At 42.4% G+C, this 14,482-nt stretch overlaps 2 protein-coding genes across 2 annotated transcripts in view; one reads left to right on the top strand and one right to left on the bottom strand.

Moving 5' to 3' along the window:
- The first annotated feature begins 7,135 nt into the window (after positions 1 to 7,135).
- LOC131462154 (uncharacterized membrane protein C3orf80 homolog) lies at positions 7,136 to 8,433 on the top strand. Its single transcript, XM_058633143.1, has one exon. The coding sequence runs from the start codon at positions 7,612 to 7,614 to the stop codon at positions 8,287 to 8,289; it is 678 nt and encodes a 225-aa protein (XP_058489126.1). The 5' UTR covers positions 7,136 to 7,611; the 3' UTR covers positions 8,290 to 8,433.
- A 2,618-nt stretch (positions 8,434 to 11,051) lies between these two features.
- ift80 (intraflagellar transport 80 homolog (Chlamydomonas)) overlaps positions 11,052 to 14,482 on the bottom strand; it is a 38,202-nt gene continuing 34,771 nt past the window's right edge. Inside the window, exons 17-20 of the mRNA XM_058633040.1 lie at positions 13,314 to 13,403; positions 12,947 to 13,119; positions 12,617 to 12,740; positions 11,052 to 12,245 (exon numbers count right to left, since the gene is read on the bottom strand). Coding sequence (XP_058489023.1) covers positions 12,135 to 12,245; positions 12,617 to 12,740; positions 12,947 to 13,119; positions 13,314 to 13,403 — 498 coding nt within the window. The 3' untranslated portion in view covers positions 11,052 to 12,134. The remainder of the gene's footprint in view (positions 12,246 to 12,616; positions 12,741 to 12,946; positions 13,120 to 13,313; positions 13,404 to 14,482) is intronic.

Below are 14,482 nucleotides of genomic sequence, written 5' to 3'. Positions count from 1 at the left end.
TATATCAGCAGATGTCCTGTCTGGATGCTGGGATGCGACAGAGGAATAGAGGCCACAATTAAGGCAATGTCTACACTGTGGACCCTCCTGTCACATCAGTTTAAGCTCTTGTAAGTCTTAAACTAACCCTTCACTTTCGTAAGTATTCTATTCCCAGTCCATAAGCATTTATTTTCTTGTCTTTGTCCTTTTATGTTTTTTAAGTCCTGCTTTCTCGCTGTGCTGTCAAATCCTTATTTCAGAGCCCTCAGGAAACTCCAGCACCACAGAAGGACGAGCACTTGGATGTGATGTGGGCGTTTGGTGGGAGGGACACAACTGGAGGCCGTGGTATGTTCACCTTCTGCGACACAGACACACACACACACACACACACGCACACACTCTCTTTCCTTTTAGAGTGACTCAGCGGAGTAGTGCGGAGGCAGGGGGTCAAAAATCCCCTGCCTCTGCCTCCGCTCAAAACATGTGGGAATGGGAAAACTTTGTCCTATATTTAACCTCCAGGTGTTTGGTGTTTGGTGTCTGGTGGGAGTGTTTACTGTATGTGTGTGAGACCCAGGATCTGAGTCACCTGCAGGCGGGTTTTGGTAGACAGGTTATCTCAGAGGGAGAAAGTGGTTGTTCCTCTCGTTTGGGCCGGTTTGGGGATGTCATTAGCCGTGTGACATTAAGGTGTCTGCATCTAAAAGTTGAGAGACAATGTAAAGTGTCACTTAGTGGCTATAATTGTGCAGCTACACAAATGTCACTGTGTTTTACCCTATCAGCAAAGTAACAAATCAGACTCCGCTTAATGCAACAGAAAAACAACAGAACACTATTAATTCCTCTACTAATATTAATATAGATATATCTTTAAAGACACTCATGTCTTGATGGTCTAAGCAGCGTGAAGGGGCAGCAATTTTTTCCAAAGGACTAAAGAGATGGGAGTTGATCTACAGCATATGTATAAAATGTTTCCTGGCAACATCATGTTCTCATTTGAAAAGAAAGCAACGATGCTGAGTCAAATCACTTAGTGCAATTACCCATTAAAACGGTATAAATAATAGCAGCGTATTATGGCTTAAGATCATCGCGAAGCCAACTGTATATGGTTATTCAGCGCAAAATCAAAAAGAGCGCAGCTCAGCACAAACAGCTCTCGACTCGTCAGATTTATTAAGAGCACAGAGAGTGATTCCTCCAAAGACATAGAGTGGATTTGACCCCTCTCTCTCAAAAAAAAAATGGCCAACAACAGAGAACAAGTTTTTAAGTGTTTCCTCTCAAATGTACACAGGATTTTGATTAATCTCCGAGCCAAAGAAAACAATGCTGGGAGAACAAGCTGCATCAAGGCAAACTTTCTTTCAAACATATTTATTAGAAGTGAACATCTGCAACACTTGTTGAGTCGAGATCTGACAAAAAGCATGTTATTGTCACGTTGTGAGTTTGAAAGTGTCTAACTATCTATCTACACTCTGAAGTGTATTCCATGGCCAGCGCTACATGTCCTTCATTCTCGCCTCCCTCTCCACCACATTCGCTCCACAGAATACATAAATCGGGAAAAAGAAATGCGTCAAACTTCACAAAGACACCCACACAAACAAACGGAGAGACAAATATAGTTGCCCTGTACTCTCAACACACGCACAGTCCTGTAGACTTATAGACCCTGAGCTGCTCAGCCCAGCTGAGCGATAAGATTAGAGGAAGTACGTGGGTGTGAAATAGCTGTGGTGTGGGACTCTGTGGATTCACACAATCTACACTGACGGCAGGCCCTGCTTTTTATTAGAATTCAAGCTGATGGGAATACACAGGCGCTGACGACACCCACGCACGCATCCTGCAGTCGTGGGTCTAAAAACTGCACACAAACACAGCAGTTACACGCAAATTAAACAAAACACTTGTTTTAGACGGTCAGACAAATCCATGCCCACAACCCATGAGATTCCATGAGCTCAGTGTGGACTCCAAAACACAGCGGCTGTGATACTGTAGTACACTCGCTGGCTGGAGAGGCTGAGCTTGGTCTCGAGGCCGTGACCCTGAGGTTGTGACTTCTGCTCTGGTGCAAACAAAGAGAAACCGAGAGCGATCAGTGGGTCCATTAACAAAGCCTGCAGCCTGACAAGGCTGCCTTTGTTTCATAATTAATGCAAGCGTAATAATCGTGACATTGAGCGCTGGGCGGTCCGTACATCAGTGTCTCTGACAGATGAAAATGAACGCTACCATTCATCATTGCACAGAACTAATGGACCCCATAAGACTAAATTATTAAGCACAACACAAGAGACCTTTATGCTAGATTAATGGAAGCAGCCATACACGACATTTTAGCACAGTCAGTGTGTTATCACTTTAATTGTCAGCCAAACAAGAGGCTACATCTTCTGATTATTGGGTTAAGTGAGCAAAGCTGGCTTTGTGTTGCTGCTGTTCACAGATTGTCTGTGTGTAAACTTGTCGCTGTTTAACCTCAATCCTCTTTTCTCAGCCTAAGTGTGTAGATCCATGCTCGTGCACCGCAGAGGCTCACAGACGTCATTGCACCTGATAGAGCACAGAAACGTTCTGTAAATGTCCAACGCAAGGAAAAAAATATGCCGTTTCCTGTGGGATGCAGTTGCTCTCCAATTAGTTTGATGTGTTTCCTGAAAGCTGCTCCTACATGGACAGACAACGAGAAAGTGTATGTATGGAGGGGGTGGGGGGGGGGGGTGTGTTCATTCAATTCAATTAATCTTACTCACACACAAGAACAGCACTTTGTGGTGTATTTCAGGGGAAGAGAGGGGGGAAAAGAGGCAGGATGTGGTGGATTAGAAACAGACTTGAGAAAGAGAAAATAAGAAAGAAGGAAAAACAAAAGCCAAATGAAGGGAATTTCTTTTTTAAAAATACACTGTCATCAAATCCTTGAGATCGGCGAAACGGTGTAAATACTGCAATATTATCTCATCATCATCGCTGCGTTGTGTAATTTAAACGCTCAGCGGTGTCAAGTTTTTCCCTCCATGTTGTTAGTCCCTGCTTCGCAGACACTGTAGAGAGTGAAACGCTGTGCTCCAAAATAGCTTTTTCCGTTTTACAGGTCAATAGTAGCCCTGTGAGTAGCAGAAAAGCACAAGTGCTGGGAAAAATCCTCGCAAATATGGAGCGAACTCAGTGTTTTCTGGACTCAACACTCAGAGCCAAGACCCACAGCTTATTGATTGTGTATTTGTTTATTTGGTTAGAGGGGCCCTGCGAAATGTGATGCTGCATAAATTAGGCTGCATCATGCAGCCCTTCTACTGAATTTCACGTCATAATGCGCCAGTAATTACATTTGTTAAATAGTGCATTAGGCCTTGTTTAGGGAGGAAAGGACTACACAGAGGCTATTAGTGACATGAAGACATTTGGAGCAATAAGGGTTCACTACATGATTAACACCGTGATGACCTGGCAAAGATTGTCAAGGCTGTATCTCATCACTAAGGCCCCCCTTTTTTTTTAAATATTGTTACAGGCTGTAGGCTTCTCTGTTCTGTCTCAACGTCATAAATCCTGCTCACTGAGGAGAAGAAGTCATAATCCTTTCAGATCATATGAGGAAATATGGCTCTGAAAAGTGACCTTGTTCAATCTATGTAACAACCACTGCAGAAAACGACTTATACAGTCCGTCATTGATTCATTGCGAGACAACCGAGGATGCAGACTGGTTTAATTATTCAGTTAATATTCAGTACTTGTGGACCAGCTTACTGCTATCTGTCATTCTTGGACGTTATCCAAAGGGACAGCTTTAGTGTAAATTAACACTGTGGGCGAGGAGACTATCGTTTAAAGTGGAGATTTAGTTTTATGGTTATGTTCTTCTGGGCTGCAGACACATGGTTCTCTAGGATGCGGCAGGACTAATGTGAATCCAGACACTCTTCTAATGGGGCCCATTACAGCCCACACTGCACCAACTATTCATTTTTTATGAAGGGGATAGATCTGTTGGCGCCTTATGTCAAGGGCATTTGTTACATTTTTCATTGTGTACATGCACAAACTTCAGTAAATTAGTGGATTTAAAGCACACTCTTGCCTTTTGGGGACGATGATCATCAAGTGGACCCTGGGGACTTTCAAAGATCCTTCAGAGGGTTCCGGGTCTCCACTGGAAAACTGCCATGAAGAATTCTGTACTTTATGTACACGTTTAAGTTTACTGAACTCAACTGCTCTCTTTTTTTGTTGTAGCCTTAGATGGAGAGAAGCTATTTTACTCCACTGTTCCTACACATGCGTACATAAATACTACAAAAATGCTATTTTAATCATTTGCCATGAAGAGTTTGAGGCGCTGTGACAGATTTAAAGATACAGTGTGTAAAATAATTTGCAATATTTATTGATAAAGCTGCATGTTTGAGCTGAATAACCCTCATTCACCCTTCCCTTCCAAGTATACACTGGAGAACATCTGTATCCTTCCATTAGCATCAAAACTAAAAAGATGTTTAGTTTGTCCATTGTGAGCTTTTGTAAAAACATTCTGGTCTAAAATGGTGGACTCTATAGAACTGACCAAACTCCTGATACAAATAACTCCTGGGGCAATAAAAGAACAATGTTGAGTATATAATCAGGTGGAGGTACACTTATATTTACAATTTTTTCAACCTCAACTACTGCCTGGCATTTAAAATCATAATTAGCTCCACCAGAATTGACTACATCAGTACAGTAACTCAAAATGAACCAGCAACAATTATCTAATAACCTTATATATAACTTTAAGACCCATAAAGAATATTTCCAGCACAAGCGAAACATTACATTTTGTGTAACTGAGTACTTATATGTTGCTACTCTGCAACAACCCTTCCACCAGTACAGCAAAAACACCAGATTATAGTTTATGAGATGTATCAAGATCTGCTAATCTAAGTAAAAGTAACAAATAAATAGAGCAATTGAAAAATACTTCATTCCAGGTAAAAGTACAGAAAGTATTAGCAGCAAAATGTAGTTTAAGTATTAAAGAAGAAGTTTGCTCCCTCTGACTATTATATGACATCATAAGAATTAAGCAGCATGTGGCTGTTTGAACTAATTAGTCGGAAACAAAGTGTGTGTGTGTGTGTGTGTGTGTGGGGGGGGGGGGGGGGGGGGGGGGTGTATTGTATTTTTAAGGCTTTTAAGGTGTTTTCTAATCTTAATCTTAAAATAATACTTGAAACCAAACTAAAGCCGTCCAATCATAAGAAAAAATATCCCCCTCTTAGAAAGTAAGAGGGTTTGGTAACTTCATTAAAAGGCCATCACTAACTCCACTGAAGGCATCAGTGAGAATGGAGGAGACAGTCAGACAGACGGAGGCCAGTGCTTTTAAATCACCTGTGATCCAAACCACATCCTGCATGGTGAGTATGAGCCGATGCAATCAGGCAGAAGATAAAGGTTATCAAACTGTAAGTCAGACAGGTATCAACTCTCTTTTAATCTACGCTCGATCAAACTGTTGTATAAGATAACGATATATGTCTGTCTGCCTCTGTGTGTGTGTGTGTGTAAGGGTGCACAGGTGTGAGGACAAGTGTAATGCGTGATACCCAGGTTTTTCTTGAGGGATGTGCAATATCTCAGTGGTAATCTGTGCCACATGGTTGAGAGGGGGAACGTGCAACGGGTGTGACATCTGTGCAATAGTTAAGATTATCGTTTGGATGCAAATGTGGCAGACATCTTGGCCGACGTGTGTGTGTGTGTGTGTGTGTGTGCACTATTTGGTAGGACATCTGTGCGATATTTAACATTGGTAGTTCTCCCTCTCTTGTGTGTGTGTGCGGCTGAGAAGGTTTACATGTGGCCCTATATGGTTAAAAAATGTTAAGTGTAGATTGATCGTGTATGTGCAGCAATCTCCCCGTGTGGGTTTTCCTCCCACAGGCTGAAAACATGCAGATTTGGGGATAAGGTTAATTGGACACTGTAAATTGACTGTAGATGTGAGACTGGATGTCTCTATTTGTCACTGTGATGGACTGGCGACTTGTACAGGGTGTGCCAGCCTTTCACCCTATGTCCTAAGTCCTAGGGTAAACCCGTAGAAGATGAATGGATGTGCAGCAATGAATGTAACGTGAGTGAGGGAGCATCAAAAACCTATCTGAAAAGACTGTCGTGGGGCAAGGAAGATCATTATTAACCGTTTACATTTCTTGTACTCACAAACTGCTCCTATCAGGTATGAAGATGCTATCAGGGTCCAAATTAAATGCAGGAGGAGATACCTTAACAGTTCTAAAAACAACATTATATCATTCTAAATTCCAGAGTTGAGCAGGAAGTGAGCTGAGCGACTGTGTTACATGAACCTGAATGCACTCATGTCATTTATTTATGCCCTTCATATGTGTATGATTTCTCATATGGAAGCCTCTATGCCTAAGAATAATTTCCCTTCTCTGAAATAAAGGCTTATTATGTCAAATCGTATCACATCTCAAGTATAAAGTAGAATTGAATTGAAATTCAGGTTTCAAGTACCTCAAAATTATATAATACTCGAGTAAATGTATTTTCCTATGTGTACATGCTTCTCTAGTAATTCTATACCTGCAGTAAATGTTGCACTTGGGGGAATGAAATAGTTGTGACACTGCTATCAGACGTGGACTGTGTCAGTGGATTGCAGTTTTATAAGGACATTGGAAGCATGACTGAAACTCAACTCAGACTCATTTTCTTCCATTTCTTTGGTGTTTGAGTCCATGTTCGTACTTCAGCTGATGTGAGAGACCCATAACAACTTTGGTTGGTTGATGGTCGTCGTATTAAATGACTCAACTTGGCCTCATGACTTAACCTTGATGACTTTGACTTGGAAACACTGGAGATTGAATTGTATTTTACTCAGATGTTTCTTCGGTGACTCTGACTCTTGACATGGACTCTTAACTTTTAATAAGTGACTTGGAGCACTGGGGACTGGACTCAGATGTTGGTGACACAACACTGACTTTCCTTTAGAAACTCAAACTGGACTCATTGGTGACTTAGACTCTGACTGAATCACTGGGGTCTCCGGACTGAACTTGGTGACTCAGACTCAAACACTTTGCACTTCATGGTTTTTCTTTGGTTTCTCTAGTGGAGACACTGGAGACCAGACTTGGACTTTGCTCTGGTGACTCTGAACTTTTGTTCAGTGACTTGTGAGTTCAGTAACTCATACTTTTCTTTGGTGGGACTTGACACTGACTTTTTCTTTGGTGGGACTTGACCACAACACAGTGGCGGAAAGTGATACAAATGTGTTCATGTAACAATGATGCAAGATTATTCAATGATGTCCATTACACACTGATGTTGCTCCCGGCCGTGCGCACAGCAGGCAGGCAGGCAGGCAGACAGACAGACAGAGGGACAGACGGACAGGTCGTCCCTCACCTGCTGTCCCGCTCTGCGCTGCAGTGGCTACAGTATGAGAGCACATGATTCGTGCACAGCTGGACACAAAGGGAGATCTGCCTCAATCGCACCTTGCCACACTTGGACATTACAACATCACACGCATGGGAGACGCAACGTGCAGTACTTAAAATCCCGGAAGATCCAGGAGACATGATGCCCCGTCTGCCGGGCGGCGGCAGGACAACGAGCGGAACCACTGGCACCCTGCTATCGGCTTGTCTGGTCTCCGCTTGTGCTGCGCTCCGGAGCTGCGGGGAGGTCCAGTGCGGCGACGGCCAGCAGTGCTGCCCGCCCGTCGTGGCCAGCAACGGCAGCGCCGGCACCGCGGTGCGCTGCTGCAAACTCCCCATCCATATTTTTTTTGACAACGTGGGCTGGTTTACGCGGAAGCTGTCGGGAATCCTGATCCTGCTCCTGCTCTTTGCCATGGGCTACTTCATCCAGCGGATCATCTGCCCGCGGCCCCGCCGGCACCCGCACAACGACCGCGGCGAGGAGCCCTCCCTCTTTAACGGACACGCGTCAGCGTCCCAGGACTCCCTGCTGGACCGCTACCCAGAGTACAGCCTCGGGGACTTCACCTCCCCGAGTCTGCCATCTTATGACGAGGTGAAATACTTACCCACGTACGAGGAGAGCATGCAGGAGATGCACAGAGACCGATCCGATGACAACTTGCTGTCGGAGGCTGAGCGGTGCGGACCATGCGATGTGGACAGCAGGGGGACAGCTGCGGGACCGAGGGCTGCAGACCAGAGGCGGGATGTCCTGCTGGAGGCGCCCGCACCGCAACACAGCCCTGCAAGGACATCACGGAACTCTGTGTGACGGGAAAAAACAATAACAAAAGCTGCAGAGACAATATAGCATTCTTATTTTAATACCACCAGGGTAATGATCCTGCTGCAGAGACACAAACTCAAGTGCAATTATAATCCTGAATGTCAAGAATAAAGAAGGAGGCTGAGAAAATCTACGTGTTTTGTTAGATTATAGGGGATTATTGGCCTTTGGGATGCAAATGACCGCTTGGGTTAAGTGAAGGAGGTTATTAAATATAAGGGAGGGCGTTGAAATTGAGGCTCTTTGTGTTGGAGACAGATAATGTGGCTCCGCTATACAATCGCATTAAGTGTTATTTCAGCACTGCAATTTTTGGTGGCACCGTGAAACAGTTTTCCTTTTGTCAAAATCCTCGTCCTTTCTTCTTCTTACTGCTAAAATATTCTGCTGAATTTATGAGATCTCCTGAACTTTATTTATTCTTTGTTGAATTTGCATCCAAAGGGAAGATTTTTTTTTCCTCAGTAACCTCAGTGACCCCTTACGAGGGCTGAGAGTGTTGAATATCATTTTAAATACTTCACCAGTCAACTTTAAACCATGCTGCTTTCATTTTAATAAGCAGAAATGTAATATTCTGAGGAAATTACACACACACATGCAGCAGGCTTCAACCACTGGTATATTGGTTGGCCTAAAAAGCTCTTGAAAACTGCTCATCATTATAGATTCTTCAAGCCCAAGGTGACATCATATCCAGCCACTGTAACAGACAGGCTCAGTTCCAGTCACACTTATATTTTCAAGGCTGGGTGAGACGATTATGTATTAATTTATAGAAATATGGCTTTAAATCGTAATCAAATGACTAATCAACAATCAAGTAATTTACTGGCAAGACCTGACGTGGAAATTCAACATCATTTACAACTTAAGCAAAAGCACAAGCATGTGCCAAACACAAAACAGTGACGTCAACCTTTCAAAATCCACACAACCTATCAATCTGAGAAGCTCCATACTGTCAGAAAGACAAGAGTGTACCCTCACTGCGACAATATCAGCATATCAAAGTTGTCCTATTGACCACAATGATTTAAACTTAAAAACTATTTTCTAATGTTTTGTGATTAAAACACAGAGGAGGCAGCTTGCAACGCATCGGCATATGCAAAACTACAGACGTAACAAAGAGAAACATCAAGCTCCTCGAACGCTCCTCAGACCAGAGGTCTCAGGGTGACTGTGGTGGCTCGTGTAATCCAACACTGCCAGATGCAGCAGCACTGATGGCTTTGCCTTCCAGAGGGACATTTTGCGGGAGGGTGGATTTTGCACTTGAACGCATTAAATCTATGTTTAAAACCTCCACTGATGGGAGGATGAGGTGGATCATGTGACCCCAAAATGCATGGATGAAGCATGTGAATGTGTTAGGTGTGAATATTGCTTGTCACTCTCCGAATCAGAAACATAAAGCGAGGACATGACAAAGGAGAGTATACACTAGTCGGTGTTCTTTTCCCAAAACCCAACATATTAAGGTTTCAAAACATCGACTGTATGTGCAGAAACTTATAGCTCACAGAGACAAACAGAAAACCACACAAGGATAAACACAGGAACAAATACAGTACAAACACGCACACGCACACAAAATGGATTTGTCAACGTCAGAATCTGCGTCACTGATCCAGATATTATATTGCCCACTGGACCAAACAACAGTTCAACTTTAAAGGTCAAATCAATGACCATTATCTTTCTCATTAATTCTGCATTATGTCCAACAGTTGCATTTGGGGGGGGGCTGGCCATCAATTTCAAATATGAGAACTTTGAGTGTGCAATTACAGCCAAGTCAATTTGGTGTTTTGTAGCTTCAAAATTAAGAAGAATATACAGTAGTCAGTTCAGTAGTCATCACTGATAATTAACATGTGGAAAAAAAGGCTTAAATTATGTGATGTAAAGTGCAAAACTAAGCAGGAATACAACTTATAGGTTGAATAATCTACTTTTAAACTAATAATATTTCATTTCTCATTGTAAGAATGGGGTTAATACGCATTAAAATGTTCAAGAGGGATTGTTACGAGGCTTAATAATACAGAACACCACTCTGATACAAATTCCTATTCTCATCTGCCGTGTGTGGTCGACGATCTGCAGTAATGCATGTGAAATCTGACTCCCCGCTGAAAAGTCTTTTCATAGATGAGGGGTGTATAAGGCCTGGACGAATAATGCTTTATCACACTGTGGGTATAGGCTTAGTAAGAAAGAGGATGAAAGGGGAATAAAATGTGAGGAAGATGAGGTCTAAGAAAGATTAGAAGTGGCTGAGATATGTTCAGGAAAAATGAAGAGAGTGATTTTGTCATTTCTTTCTGTTTCTGTAACATTTTCGGCATCTGTGGCCACTCACAGTTTCAGGGATCACGCCAATCACGTTTCACTCCGTCTGTTCACACCATTGTGAAACGGTCTCGCCGTAAGATCTTCTTCCTAAGTCCTCCCTCTTGGTCCACAACACAGGACAGATGAAGGTCTGCTGATGCACTGGTCTTCTGCCAACCAGGGGGTGGAGCTGCATGGCAAGCAGTTGGTTTCATACCTCAGCAGAAAAGGAAATACAATAATAACTCACACAGAGGTTCACACAGAAACATTAGTCTGTAAAAACGCAGACATCCAGAAATACAATCTGATTTTAAAGCTGACTTCGGATTAAATTCAGTGACGAATCAAGTGATTAGAGAAACATGAAGAACAGGGACAGCAATATAACAGAATATAACTTACATACTCAGAATTTCTGTTTTATTAGTTGAGATTCTTTACAGAAGGCATTTGAATATATATGTAAAACACATCAACTGTAAAAATATATCTTGATATAAAACAAACATCAGAAACAAAAACAAGCAATATGTTTGTGCATGACTGAACATACTAAGTTACTTTTGACAAATGGGAAAAAAAAAAAAAGATAAGACTTAATCTTGAGCTTGATTTACTGAATTTCTTTTTGAGTTCATGATACTATGGACAGTTAAATCAGTGACCCACAGCAATGGGATGTCGTGTAAAAATTTGCAAATGTTTTATATTTCAAAGCAAGTTTATACTGTAATAGTGTGGACATGATATATTCTACATTCAAAGTTTTCACACCTCCAAATGTTCCCTTTACGTTTTTTAAAATTAAAGTTCTGATGCCACCAAGAACCGATCAAGAACTTTGAACTGTGGAGGGCGGCATTATTATTATTATTAGAAGAAGAACAAAAACAAGAACAAGAGCAAGAAGAGAGTGCAGATGAGAACTGTGATGAGGGAGGATGAGAAGACAACTGTGATTATGAACTTTGAACTGTGGAGGGCAGCAACATTACAGCACTCACTGTACAGCCTGCTGACATTATTAGAAGAAGAATGAGAAGATTCAAGCAACTCTTTATGTACAGTACTTCTCTGAGTAGCTGTGCTTAGATCTCATCACCTGGTGACAATTCTGCACTGCACACAGGAGGTGATTTGACAGAAGCAGGTAACAACAACAACACTGCGCTAGTAAAGTGGGTCAAACAGGTTAAAATATGACTGAAAACACAAAGAAGCGCCCACAAAATGATTCAGAGGTGAAGTCTACAACTCAGTAAAACCTTGTCATCCCAACCCTGCATTACCATTGTACTCATTCTCCCTCAGTCAGGTCTGATAGTATTGCTCGACAGATGAAGGACGCAGTGTATAAATAATGTTACAATGTTTGTATCCACTGAAGCCCAATCACACATCAACAACAAAAATCACAAAAAAGTTATTCCATTGGAAAAAAAACATTTTTACAAAAGCTGGTGTTTCAGAGGAAAGTCTCCTGCACATTAACGGCGAGCTGCCACACTGCTCCTCACAGAGGCGTTCGCGGCTTTCTCTCGTTCTTTAGACAACTCCATCTCTATCTTCGCCTGGATTTTCTCCCAATCCACCTCCACCTGGCAGCGAGACAGAAGGACAAGATGAATTGAGCTTGGTTGAGCAATTTTACTTTGTTCAGATGAGCTTGGGACTGAAAATGTAAGGCAGCTAAATGAGGTGAATAACATGATAAAGTCATCATTTAGGGCTTTTTTTATTTTTTTGGTTCAGCTCTGCATGTGACTGGATAACAGAAGCCAAATTTCCTCTCTGCAGACTGAATTTTTCTTCTTCAGCCAATCAGAGAGAAAGCAGTGTATTAAAAGCTCAAGAGCTAAATCCATTGAGAAAATTAAGAAAAAGACTGCTAAAAATGGATCCTGTGTGGTCGCAGCCTAAATAAAGTACTGCGGTAATCACGTAAAGCAGATAAGCTGGTCTCACTTACCCCTTCAGCATACTGCAGGAATCTCTTATTGGTCTCCTTTCTGGCAAATTTCTTGAGGAACTTCTCTCTATAGGCCAACACGGTGTCCACATGAGTCTTGTGTTTGACTGCCAACTCTAGTGCCCTGGATACAAGATGACATGATGTAGATACACATTAATCCTGTAAAGACAAGCATGCTTCTTCCAAACACTCACTCAAGCCCACATTTTTAACCTTTTCCTGAAAATAACCTTTACAAGGTCGTGTAAAGCCTCCCCTCCCCAAACAGCTAATACTGTCCTGCGCCCTCCAGGTGCAACTTCACACACAGACACACTTGTGTTGTACCTCTCCCAGTTGAAAAGGTCAATGTTGACTTGGATGGCACGGTAGATGAGGCCGGCTTGTAAAAGAGTGGCCTCAGCCTCCTTGACCTGACCACTGAACAACAGCATGTGGGCCAAAGAAGACTCCTTGGACGGCTGCTCCTTTATACGTTTGATGTACTGCACTCTTGGTAACTAAAAGAAGAGAGGGAGAGGAGAGAGGGGGGAAAAAAGAGATGATGAATGAGGTAGCTTATAATTGGTCCCTAGGGCATAATTCTGCCAGAATCATTGTTGTTTAAGTAAATTCAACTGTGCGCTGTTGCGTAGAAAGACCTGGTGAAAGAACAGGGTGCTCGACTGAATTAGCCATTTACTAATGTTCTTACCTCTCCAATGGCAGCATAGGCCATCTCTGCTGTAGTCAGCTCCCTGTTTGCCAAAGACATTGCCGCAAGACACGCCCACAGAGACTGGTCCTGAAGAAAAGGTGATCAGAGACAGTGGGCAACACAACAGGACAATATCTCACCATCGGACACAAAGACTGCAGACAAGCTTTAGAGACAATGTTTTCTTTTTGTTCCACAAAGATTTACTATACTAATACACCTACATATGTGAGGCACACGCAGTACATAACTTTCATTTACTGCAAATATTGTTAATGGTTACAAATGAATGAATTAAATGGATTTTATCTGGACCTGCGAAGAGGAAACGTATAAGATATATAAACGAAACGCATCAATAAACAATCACATACAGAAATCCAAACAAAACAACAGATCTAAGCTAAAGAAAAAAAAGAACTCCATTGTTCCAACATAGACCGACTCAAAAGTGAGGAATATACAGTATAACACGAGAGAGTGTGTATGAGTGTGTACAGGGATGATACTGTTTTTATAGCACCTTACAACCTGTTCATAACCTGGCAGAGTGCAATGATGTCATGCTCCAAGCTTTTAAAAAAACATGGATGACACATGCAAAAAGAATCACAAACAGCAGCATTTGCAGGACAAAATATAACTGTCACCACATTATTTACCACGCAGCTGTGAAAAGCCTTAAACAACAATTGACCAACAGTTGAGCATTCTTCACACTAGATTCACCACAGTGACTGAGTAATCCCCCACCTCGAATCAATGCCCTTCACGAACGCAAACGGCTCTAATGGGAAACCACTCCTGGAAACAACAAATAACACTGACAGCCATCACCTGAAGCCATAATTTGACTCTCTGTGCATTGTATGTTCTATATTCCTGTATGTGTGCAGTGCATGGCTCAAGAGTGCTACATGTATTCTGTCTAATCAGCGAAGTGCTTACCGACAACATCAACCGTGATTCTGGGAAAGCCACGCTGCCACCAAACTTTTACCAGAAATAGAAGTGGGGGAAGGGTTGAGGAGAAAGCTCTTAAGAACTCAGTGCCTCTCTCCCTACTGTCCCACCCTCCTCTTCTTACTAGCGTCCATTTCTTCAGGGTTGTGGTTATTGCATCATCGCCCAAGCCAAGATGCAGTCTCACGCTGCGTTCAATGTGT

Source organism: Solea solea, chromosome 7, assembly GCF_958295425.1.
Source record: "Solea solea chromosome 7, fSolSol10.1, whole genome shotgun sequence".
Classification (NCBI taxonomy): Eukaryota; Metazoa; Chordata; class Actinopteri; order Pleuronectiformes; family Soleidae; genus Solea; species Solea solea.
This window is presented reverse-complemented; position numbering and strand designations above follow the sequence as displayed.